Here is a 12,156-nt window from a genome sequence, read left to right on the forward strand (position 1 = left end):
GTAGAATTGTTAAGATGACGGCGCAACCCTAGTGCTCAAATTTATTTTCAAAACTATTTTCTTTTGTTTTCTTTACTTTCCCAATTTATTTAATTCTTTTTAATTAAATTCCACAAAAGAATTGCAGTTGTGATATCGGTAATGAGGTTTACTATATTGCAACATGTAGTGAATGTATACTTCTAACACAAGCAACAGTAGCAGCAAGAACCTGCTGTTATAACTGTAATCAACAAAACTTAAAACCTTCTGTGGATGCTCATATCAACAGACGAGCAGAAGCAGTTAAGAACTTATACACAAGTACAAGTAGATCTAATCGCCAAAAACCGAACCGAGGAAAAGACTCCTGTTTAGCTTAAATCAGAATAAAATTTACTTCTCGTTCGGAGAATTTACATAAGACTCATCTGCACATATTCTGAAACTTTTAGATTTCAATGTGTAAAAATTGAATATGAGGTTTATAACAATATATTGCACCGAAACTCGAAACAAATTCTTAGCAAGCCAACATGGTGGAATCCTACTCTGATTACAATCCATTGGCAGCAACATTATTCTACAAACAAAAATAATATTTGGTATATTCTTTCAGCCTCTGTTATTCTTTGATCTTCAATTGACCTTCACTCAATATTTTCAAGCAGAATCTCGACAACCTTACTCATGGCTGGCCTTGCATTGCGGTCCTCGTGAACACACAACAGGGCAACTTTCATCAATCTTTCGAGCTTCTTCAATTCGAATTCGGGCAGTAGTCTTGGGTCAATCACTTGCTTAAGCCCTTCCTTTTTTATCTTTTCAGTCACATATTGAACCACGTGGTTGCACTCATTGTACTCTTTGGCAAGCGCTGAAATGAGAATCGAAGCGCTCTTTCCACTCAGCAGTTCCAGCAAAACAATTCCATAGCTGTACACATCCGCCTTGGCATCAATGTTCAGGTTCATCATCCACTCTGGAGCCATATAACCTCTGGTGCCCCGCGCTTTTGAAAATCCTGTCCCTTTCATGTCTTTGATGCCATGGATATCTGTGAATAGCTTTGACATCCCAAAGTCTGCCACTTTAGGTTCAAGCTGATCATCTAACAGTATGTTTTGAGGCTTTACATCGCAGTGGAGCACCCACTCAAGGCACTCCTCGTGTAAATATGACAAACCCTTTGCAGTGCCTACCGCAATCTTGTATCTCTGCTCCAATCCTAGTTCCGCATCTGAGAACAAGATTTTGTCCAATGATCCATTCTCAAGGTACTCATAGACGAGAAGCTTATGCTGATTGTCTGCGCAGAAACCCCACAGTTTAACCAAGTTTCGGTGATTGATATTCCCTATCACACTCACCTCTGCCCAAAACTCTGCATCTCCTTGCAAGACACCATCTAGTCTCTTCACAGCTACAACTCTTTCGTCGTCTAGGACCCCTTTATACACGGTTCCAAAGCCTCCTTTTCCTATCTCCTGCTTGAAATTATTGGTTGCTTTTTTTAGTTCTGCGTACGTGAAGCGCTTGAATCCCATGGCTAATGCTATGTAACCCATGTTCACAAATTCCTCTTTAGCCTGCTTTCGGAAGATGTACCACCATGTCAAGCCAATGCAGATTGCTTCAATTACCGCAAATGAGCTCACAAAACCAATCAGGTAATCCATGTACCGATTTTTATTGCCCTTTTCCGCTTCAACATCACTACTTTGGAGAACAACTTGTGCCGCTGAACAGTTCAAATCGTATGGTACTGGCCCGTTTAGGACTTCATTGCTCAGAAAGCCTTTCGGAATTTTGATATGCATGATTTGGAGAGTGTTTGGCATACTAAATCCGTTAAGGAGTAAACTTTTAGGGAAACATCGTCCAAGTCCATCCAGAGTATATCCGAACCCTTTACATCTTGTATCGTTTTGGCACGATTTCTGGCATTCTTGAAAAGAAACTTTAGTAGAATAAGCTTCCAAGTCATATCCATAGTAATCTGTGTTGAGAAGCTCCATGAATTCTGAATTGTTTGAATCATGGCTCAAATTGAACACTGGCGAGCAGCCTTTCGACCCATCTGAAGGATCGTTTCTGGTGAAACCATGAGGGCAAGCACAACTAGGTTGTGGTTTGTAAGTGCAAACACCGTATTCACCACACAAGCCATGAACCGAGCACGCATCAACACCATCAGGCAACCATGACAGTTCCCAAAACCCGGATGACTCATTTAGACTGTACAACCTTAAGATGCCATCATAATCCATTGTTAAACGGCGTTTTGGGCCAACCCCGTAATCAGATGCATTGAACATCAAATTGTCACTCGATATAAATTGTCCGGCCTCATCCAGAATTGCTAGTCTAGAACTATTGTAAGGTGTTCTACCACTCTCGAAAACAGTTAGGTCCGTCCTTGGCCAATAAACACTTGAAAGTAGAGCGCCATTGTATACGAGATATAGTACATTATTATCGTCAAATTTGAAGTTGTAAAATCCAGATAAGTATGTACCTTGACTTCTCATAGACACCAAGGTTGTGTTCTTGACAAATTTCTGTGACGGGAGAAGTGTATCCGTGGGAAAATCAAAACTCTGCCAGATGACCTTCTTTTCTTGGTTGAGCAGCACCAGGTTTCCGGTCTCAAGAAGCCGTGCTTCCAAGCCCGTGTTGGATAAAGTGTTGGTTGACCATATAATCGATCCAACCCCATCAGTTAAGACCAGGTTGCCATTTCTGTGGAAGGTTAGCTTGGATCCTCGTACGCTGACCGGGCTGTCTCTATTCGCCATCCAAACCACTGTTTTATTGGCCGACTTTGTGAACCATATTGAATAACAAGATGCATTGCTGCCAACGCGGTAAAATCCAGCAGAGAAAGTTCCGTTGGGCGAAACCAAGAAGTCACCTTCTTCCTCAACTGTCAAAGAGCTCCCCGGCCTTAGGCTTTGTAGCCCTATCAACCCTGCTTGACTCCGACCAACCGTGGCTGCAAACAGCGAAAGAACAAGAAGTTTGAGAACTTCCATGGCGGTTTTCGGAGAATGCTTCAGGGCTGTTGGAAATGGTCTTGTTCCAATCTGAACTGTTAGGTTGCCGTCTTGCCATGAAATAGAACGTTCGTCTCTTGGTTTTTTTTTTCTTTGGAATGGTATGCAGAATATTCTTCGATTACGCAATAAAAGTCAACTTATTACCGCAAATGTCTTTGCTTCTAGGCCCAACTACAATTATTTTCCAACTATTAATTCTTTTAATTCCATGAAATATTATAGTCTATTGAATGCGTTACGCAACTTGAATATTATTAAACCCAATTTATTCAAGTAGGAAATTGCAATCTGAATTCTTCCGAAGATGTTTACGCAATATGTATAGTACAAAACATGCACAAATCCGAGACGTCATTGATTTTTCTTTTACGTTAGGTTAGTTTGACGCAGGATGTCCAGCCCTTTACACCTAACTTTGAATCTCCTTTCCCGTAGATTAGAGTAGCATCGAGTAGTTCAGACTTTCGCTCGTACACAAAAGAGTTATAAATGTGATAGCAATACTTATTTTTACCAAAGATTCAATCTTCACATTCTAACAAAGTTTTTATTACTATAACCATTGTAGGTATGTTGCTCTTATCTTCCCTCCACAGGAAATTCCAATCTCTACCATCTTTGCTGCTTGTTCCCTGCTGAACTGTCCATTCAGCTTTGAATCCATCATATCCTCGATCCACCGATCTTCCCCGCATTGAATTTTCCGCTTCGCTACCCTCACGAACTGGATAGTCAGCTCCGATTCTTGATCCTCAGTGTTCTCAAGTGCCCAACTGGATAGTCGAATGCCCTTCACCATCTCTAGAATCACCACTCCGTAACTATAGACATCCGCTTTCGCAGTGATTGGAAGGTTCAGAGCCAACTCGAGAGCCATAAATGATATATCCTTTCGTCCCTCGAATTTGAGTGAACATTGAGCTCAGGCTGCCTCTCTGGGCTAACTTTGCTTGCCCAAAATCTGCAATATTCGGCTCAAAATTTCTGCGTTAAAGTATGTTTTCGGGCTTCATGTTGCAATGGATATCCATTCTAGACACTTATGGTGAAGATAGGCTAAACCCTTTGCTATTCACATTGCAACTTTAAACCTTTCTTGCCATCCAAGGAAATTTGGGGGGAACTGGTGCTTGTCCAACGAGCCATTTTCGACGTGCTCAGAGACAAGGAGTTTGTGCTTATTATCGGGACAGAACCCCTAAACTCCCTCTAGGTTCATGCGATTGATTTTCCCAATCGTGCTAACCTCTGCCTAAAACACATCTTCCCCTTGATATATATCTTCAGTTTCTTCACAGCCACCACTCCTTCGTCCGCCAGAATGCCCTTGTACTCAGCACCGGAGGTTCCTCTTCCAAGCTCTTCCTTGAAGTTTTTGGTTGCTTACGTGAGCTCAACATAGCAAAACTTCTAAACTGACTTGAAATCACGTGATATCCATCTTCCATCGAAGCTCCTGCACAGTGCCTTCAAGATCGAAATGTCAGGACCATCGAACATGAGCTTCAAACCATTGTCATTGTCGAAATAGAAGCTGAAACAGCCAGTTCCAAAAGTGCTTTTTCCCAAAGTCAATATCAGCTTCTTGCTCTTTGTATAGGGTTGGTTTGGGAGGAGAGTTGAAGGTTTTGTAATGACTAATGATGTTTAATGAACATAGAAGTTTGGATTGAGTGCCATAAAATAGAACCACCAAAGTTGGTGGGCTGCAGGTTGTGGATTATCCTGCCGATTAGTCTCTTCTTATTCAATTCACTACGTCTCGGTTCAAACTTTTTTCCTCCCCTAGTGCAGTAACATTGGTGGGTTAAAGGTAAAGATTTTAACCCAAAAATTGTGTACGGGTTGCCATTGACCTCCATTGCCTAAAGACGACGGCAAAGAGGAGACATCAATTTCCGGAAGGACCACATTCTGTCCTGGCAACCGGTGACTTTTATAGTCCGACCTACTATCCCCAACATTGATCGCCCAACTACTCACAACTCAGACAAGTCAACCAAAAAAGGGTTGGTGAGAGACTTACCCACACCCGCTACTGTACAGTAGCTGTACCCCAACCAAATAACGGAAGCTCATGTATCCAATTTTATCGCATAAGGACGCTATTGATTTGAGATACGGCCATAGTAGCACAACCCGCCCCCTCCTCTTTGGGTAGAATATCGCTTGTAACCTAATAAATATTTGACGTCCATTACAACAGGCACAAACACAGAACACAAGGGGGTAAACGAATATGTACATTTTCATCATTCTTTAAATGACAGAAATGAAATAAATACATGTTACCTAATGAACTAAACATGTTCCACTAACTTCCCACATCCTTCAATCAAAGAATAGCTGTACAAACAAATTATTATACAGTGCACAGTCAATCGGGGCACGTAAAAAACTACACTTCTAAGTTTTTCATTTCTAAGGCGGGCATTGTTGTTCCTCACCCTTCAAAATCGCCATCCGCTGAGACCTTGAGTAACCTTGCCTGTTATTAAGTATACCAATGTAATTTCGAAGCCTATACCGGTCAGAGTTTGTCAGGGAGAATGGCGGGTTGAGAATGAGCGATGGTGCTTCGACTAGAAGAAAGACCAAGAGGCGCACAGCTTTTGTATAGAACACTGCCGCACTTTCCATGTTACCCATTAGCTCATCAACCTACATATACAAGGAATACCAATTTACTTCTATCACTAGATTTCATAAGTTGATTCTCTTGAAGGTAATTTCGTGGATGATATACAGTTTGAATGATTTGGTTTTAAAAAGACAATGGTTTTCGGAGCCTTTCCAGCTAGTTTAATCTGTGTAAACAAAATTTAAAAGAGAAATGAATGGCATGTTTACAAATATGAGAATAGAGGAAAAAAGATGCTTACACCCCCAAGTTTCCCGAAATCCAGAGCAGATTGAAATATTGTCTCCATTGCATCGGGCATCTCTGCATGTCCTGTAACCATTAGAAAGTTAAACAGAAGATTATTAGAGAAGATTAACAAAAAAATTATGCTTTCATGTCAACTGAAGATATCAGGAAGAACCTAGCGTTCTTATTTAGCGAAACATGCATGCATAAATAAGACAAGAATGATGCAAAACTGGTTTCCAAATAACATCGATGAAATAGTTTCCACATTATAGGAGCAGAGAAACATTTGGTCTTACTGGTCGTAAGTACTTAACCAATGATGCATATGGCAAAACAAAAAAGGCTCCAGATGACATCTGAGAATTGAATGCATACCGGGCTCAATAGCCTTTGCAAGTTCCTCTGCATGCTCAACTTCTTGGAGAAATTCCCGCTCAATCTGAGAGGAAATATCTTCAGGTCCTTGAGTGTTAACATCAAGGCTTTCGTCCATATCAGGACTATTATGCTTCTTGCTGGTGGTCCTAAATCTTGTAGTTTCTTGACTCGGACTTCCTTCCATAGCTGAGGCAGCCTGTGTATGGCATATATGAAGAGCTTGCTTCCAAATTGCAAGAATTACAAGCTGAATTGAGAATGCTTCTCGATGCTTCCCTGCCTGAGTCTTTTCCCACCATAAAAAGAAACACACAGAGATACCGTAATCAGTTAAAACACATGGGAAATAGAAATAATAATCAGTGTATAGCAGAGAAAACCCATCTTTCTGTATAGCAAATCAAGGGTCTAGTCTAGCTGCATCTGAAGCACATGCATGGAGGTACCAGTATCAACTCTTAGCACCAAAAGATTATATACGCTAATCTTAACAACAGTGCATTTTTCTGAATTTTTCCAATAAGGAACTTCTACATAGTTACTGATTTTACAGAGGGAACCATAAACAACTTCATACAAGTGGGCATCTCATGATTTACCTTTTCATGAACTAATTCAGTAATAGCAGACACACATTGCTGCAACGAACTAAGCCTTGTCATGCAGTGTGTTGATGGCTGCTCCAACGCATCTCCCATATCCGTTGATCCAAGTGACGTCCCTGGAGCAGAACTCTGACTATCCAAGCTTCCTATGCAACACACGTTACTATTAGCAGCTGCACCCTTGATTGGCATTGGGGCACTTGATGAGGTGGCTAAAGATTCTCGAGGGAGACTCTGTGATTTGTATAAAGAAGGGCTTGGTTTGGAAGCACTAGCTGAGGAAGAAGACACATCAACTGAAGGTCCAGACACAAGAACATAATCTTGATCAATCAACTCCAGCGAATCCATAACTGTGAACGCAAATAAGATAATAGATGCATGTTGTATTAAGACATTTCTGGATGTAGATAACTAATAACGAAATTAGAAGAGTACAACAGAATCCTACCTCTTGATCGAGCATTCACTGGTTTTTGGTGCACAGATCTTAGAGGGTCAGTTAGATTTCTATCTAATGGTCTATGGCCGTCCAACCTAAGACTAGAATTTTCTTTACGTGTTGCACTGCCATATCTGTACGAAGTGGTAGGTGATGCTTCCCGTCTATCACCTTTTGTATCGAGAGAAAATCCATAAGTGTACTTCATCGAGGACCTCCTCCTTGAAAAGGATGGGCTCCCCTCAGGGCCACTGGAATCATCATCTAAATGGAAAGGCAGACAATCCTCTTGAGAACTTTCCTCCATGTTCGTCATTGCATTGCATTCAGATGTAGGAAGTCCATCCACCATTCTTGATGCCCTCCTACTCCTGCATGAAACCGAGAATCATATTAAATATGAGGAAAATTTTTAGTCAAACACATGAAGACTGAACTATTTGCCTCATTTACCTTGCATATGGTGACTGTTGAGAAAGAAATGGGTGATCAAAGAACTCTTCAAATGTTAGGCGTTCCACTGTATACACAATAACAGAGAAAAACAATCAGAACTATGGGGTAATATTAGTTAAACAAATCAGGAGCTCAGCAGATTTCAATCATACTTCCATGCATGCATTCGTTCGTTCATCATTTTCCCTTTGTTTCTAGAATATATTGTATCACATATAAATCTGAGTTTCTTAAGATGCTTCCACATTACTTTAGTCTTCATCTGATGTTTGTTTTGGTCACCTTTTGAATCCTATTACCTTCTATTTACACATCTTCATCCCATCTGAGCCTAGTTTCTCTTATCTACCATTATTAGGAATCACTCTCAACCTTTTCCTAATGCAAACATTTTTTATTGTATTGTCTAGTCACTCCTATATCCATCTTAAATTCTAGTTCACATACTTTATTGGAGATAAGAATCTTGCAGGTTCTACTACACTATCCCTTTCTCACTTGTATCAAAAAACAAAAAAACAAAATGCGCTTAGACTTATTTGGAGCACTACCACAGTAAAGTAACTATGAACTCAATGTGTAACAACAAACCAACTTAGAATTCTTACATGCCTAAGCTGTATACATCTTTTCAGTTCTTATAAAAGTGAAACTAAGCCAAGGTCGTTCTAATTATACAAGAAATCAACAGAACAATAATGATATATCGAGGTTTTACACTGATAGGAACCAGCTCATGCAGCTTGCTTCCATCTCTCACGCACAATCGAGAAACTTGGCAACATAAAAATGATTAAAGCCCGTTTTAGCATTCAATTATTGATCTGTTTTAGCCTAACTTGGAATTACACATGCAAATTTCACTTAATTATATTTTGGATTATGGAACCAAAACTAGATACCTGGATTGCGGCGTAACAATTTCTGACACAATTCCTTGCACTCTGAACTCAAATTGTTGCTATCTGAAGGGAACTGCAACTCAGTTGCTTTCAGTATGTTCTGAAGCAACTGCAAAACACATGAGAGAAATTAATTAAAAAGTGAGGCAGAAATACACTTGAAAATTACTGCTTTGGTCCATGCCTAGTATTAGCTTGAGGTCTGTGAAGAAAAGGAAACGGAAAAAGGGAAAGGTTTTGTAATTGAACCTGTATTTGATTGTTTCCTGTAAATGGGGTTCTCCCAGTTACAAGTTGAAATAAAATTGCACCAACACTCCAGAGATCTGCCTGCATATTCAGTTCAAGGTTAGTGGGAAAATCGCTCATGAAATAATTGTGATTGCCTATCAGTAGAGAAGAGTAAATTTCACCTTTGCATCATACTTTTGAAGTTGCATTATCTCTGGAGCCATGTAAAGTGGGGAGCCACACAAGGTTTCAGCAAGGCCTCGAGGTTGCAGTGATCTGCCCAAAAAAGAAATTTTTGATGAGAATGAATGGGAAAGAGAGTCAACAAACACCATATGCAATCAATTACTAAAAGATAATAATGAAGTCAATGGACATGCTTGAATATATGGGGTAACGATTTACCCCAAAAAAAGGCAAAGCGACGATGACGTTTTTACCTTGCAAATCCAAAATCTGCAATCTTCAAGACTGAATTGTTGTCATTGGTGGACAGCAAGAGATTCTGTTCCAAGAATGATAAACATTACAAATGGAATGACATAGCAACGAAACCTTTCTGCAAAGACAAGATTACTACAAATCAAACAATATGCTATGACATCTCCGACCATCACTATTTAGTTATACATAAGTACCTAATCTTAGACCATTAAATATTTTTCTACAGCTGAGACTCAAATGGTGGAAATATTTTAATCCAGACAGTAGGAGTGCTATAATTCTAAAACTGATGCCCTCAGATTAGCTACTTATGCTAGCCCCTTACAACAGAATGCCTGTATATGTATGTGTAACGTATAGTGATGATCTCTTACCAGACAATCTAGCATGTTAGCTCGTTGTCTTATCAGAACATGTTATATTGCCTAGCATCAAGCAACATATTGATCAGATGGAATCATCAATCATGCATGATTATACGCTGTCCTGATCAATAATCTGACATTAGATTTTATGGTGAGAGATCATCACTATATAAATGGTAATGATCAAGTTGAAAAATATAACTAACCTAAACCACCATTGCACTAATTGAACAATCAAAATTTAATTATAATTAGCATTTGATTCAACAAGACCTGCGGCTTGAGATCCCGATGTATAAGATTGTTGTCACGGAGCATTTGTAGACCTGCCACTGTAAGTAACACAATTAATTCAAAATTAGTACATATACAACTCCTTATATATGCACACAGAAAAAGAAGATGATCTGAAGCAATAAAAATTCTGAGGCAAACCTAGCTGCTGCATGAAGTGCTTTGCAAGAGCTTCAGGCACTTTTCCATGACGTTGAATATACATAAAAAGATCGCCACCTCTGCAATACTCTAAGACAAGATTTATCTTCCCAGGAACCTGTTTTAATTGAATGGCAAACAAACATTATGAGAGAAACAAAGAAATGAGGGGTAATTTGAAAGCGATAACCGACAGCAAAAGTGAGATTAGTCTTTTCCCCACCCGTAAATCATAACAAAGTAAAGCAGAGCATCAGTTATATCTCTCTACTAATTAGGCAATTCCAAAGGTGTCTTCCATTTATGTACAAAAACAATTATTAAATGCCTAAAATGATAACTTCACATGCCAAATATCCGGTTCTCCAATGCTCGAAGTTTTTTGCCCCGCTAAGTTTCGCTGCCAACAAAGGGTTGGCGCTTTCTTTAGATACGCGGCAAGAAAATGCTGGAAGCATTACCCCATAACCTACTCACTTCCCTCAACTAAAGCAAAAGGTCATTTCAGCTTTCGCTCGAGTGCAGCCATTTTCAGTGGAAGTATTCGCATTTCTACATGTGTCATCAACCAAACAAATCCTAGAGGGATTTTCCGCCCACTACAGTTTATGTTCTTACTAAATGCGACAAGAAAATGCTGGAAGCACTACTCCATAACCTATTCACTTTCCTCAACCAATGCAGAAAGTTGTTTTAGTTTTCAATCAAGTGATGCCATTTTTAGTTAAAGTATTCGCATTTCTACATGTGTCATCAACCAAACAAATCCTAGAGCGCTTTTCAGCCCACTAATGTTTATGTTCTTACTAAATGCGACAAGAAAATGCAGTTGTTTCAATGCAGAGTACACAATCCCTGCAAATTTGATGCCTTAATTACATAAAGGAAATATTAAGATTCCACGAGCACCAGAAAGCAACAAAAAAGACTTCAATAAGCTCCTAGAGAGAGAAAGAGACAGAATTTTCTATGTATGAACTTTCCAAACAACACAGCTACACAAAGTAATCAAAGTCTCAAGTAAATTCAAAGCTTTCAGCATCCAGAAACCCCGAAAAATTCAAACCAAATCGAAACAGCAGAGCTCAATACACTTTCCCTCCATTTTCCCCAATTTTCTCAGCAACCAAACAGAACTTCACCCAAAAATATAAACAAACTAAAAAAACCCTAAATTCCACCAACCTCTATAATATCGTGCAACCGAATAATATTCGGGTGGTCAATCTTCTTCATTATGAAAATCTCCGACAACAGACTCTCCTGCAACTTCTTGTTCAGCCGCCCCGTCGCGATCTCCTTAATCGCCACCTCCGTTCCGTGGACCCGGTGGCGCGCGTGCCAAACCACCGAGAACGAACCCGACCCGATTTGCCGACCCACTACATATTCCCCGACGACCCTCCCCCTCCCGGACGCCTGAGCCATTTCTACCCCCTCCAAATAACCCAAAACCCTAGCGCCTCCGAACCCGAAACCCGAATCTTGAAGCTCCCGTATTTCCGAACTCGCCGTACCTCGTAAATAGATCTCTCGGGATTCGATTTCGACCCCTGTTTCGGTCGGATTCTGATAACGCGATGAGAGAGAAAGACAGAAAAAAATTGGAGAGAGAGAGAGAGAGAGAGAGAGGCAGGGAGATCAATGGGAGGTTTTTTGTTTAATAATGCGGAGCGTAAGGTTGAAAAACTTGATATGATTAAGCCGATTAGAATATTTGATTAAGTAATCTGATAAACTTCGTAATCGTGATGATTGCAAAAAAGTGTGATTAGTGATAATAATTGAGATTAGTGGTTTTTTTTTTTTTTTTTTTTTTGGTGGGGTGGAGTGAGAGGACTTTCGATAGCGTCCATGTGCGGGGACGGGGAGAGGCTGAAGAAAGAGAAAGCGTGGAGCTACAAGATTAACAGGGAGCGAGAGCGATGATTCCCTACGGATGCGTATATACGGTACAAATCGTGAGGGCGCGCACGCGAATGTCTTCT

At 40.1% G+C, this 12,156-nt stretch overlaps 2 protein-coding genes and 1 pseudogene across 4 annotated transcripts; all 3 read right to left on the bottom strand.

Moving 5' to 3' along the window:
• Positions 1-369: 369 nt before the first annotated feature.
• LOC137746160 (putative receptor protein kinase ZmPK1) lies at positions 370-3,053 on the bottom strand. The gene has a single exon (XM_068486244.1). The coding sequence runs from the start codon at positions 3,012-3,014 to the stop codon at positions 630-632; it is 2,385 nt and encodes a 794-aa protein (XP_068342345.1). The 5' UTR covers positions 3,015-3,053; the 3' UTR covers positions 370-629.
• Positions 3,054-3,559: 506 nt separating this feature from the next.
• On the bottom strand, positions 3,560-4,486 carry LOC137744303 (putative receptor protein kinase ZmPK1; annotated as a pseudogene).
• Positions 4,487-5,268: 782 nt separating this feature from the next.
• On the bottom strand, positions 5,269-11,935 carry LOC137745768 (serine/threonine-protein kinase ATG1c-like). 3 transcript variants are annotated; one of them, XM_068485776.1, is made up of 13 exons: positions 11,354-11,935; positions 10,169-10,286; positions 10,007-10,065; positions 9,365-9,429; positions 9,107-9,200; positions 8,943-9,023; positions 8,694-8,802; positions 7,789-7,855; positions 7,345-7,706; positions 6,888-7,246; positions 6,286-6,574; positions 5,921-5,991; positions 5,269-5,699 (listed from the first exon to the last, which is right to left on the bottom strand). In XM_068485776.1, exons 1-13 carry the CDS (start codon positions 11,594-11,596, stop codon positions 5,460-5,462), a joined length of 2,157 nt encoding a protein of 718 aa, XP_068341877.1. In that variant the 5' UTR covers positions 11,597-11,935; the 3' UTR covers positions 5,269-5,459. The 3 variants fall into 3 exon arrangements, with proteins under 3 accessions (XP_068341877.1, XP_068341878.1, XP_068341879.1); XM_068485777.1 differs by lacking the exon at positions 11,354-11,935 and having other exon boundaries at positions 9,365-9,483; positions 10,169-10,249; XM_068485778.1 differs by lacking the exon at positions 11,354-11,935 and having other exon boundaries at positions 9,330-9,483; positions 10,169-10,249.
• Positions 11,936-12,156: the final 221 nt, after the last annotated feature.

Source organism: Pyrus communis, chromosome 9, assembly GCF_963583255.1.
Source record: "Pyrus communis chromosome 9, drPyrComm1.1, whole genome shotgun sequence".
NCBI classification, from domain to species: Eukaryota; Viridiplantae; Streptophyta; class Magnoliopsida; order Rosales; family Rosaceae; genus Pyrus; species Pyrus communis.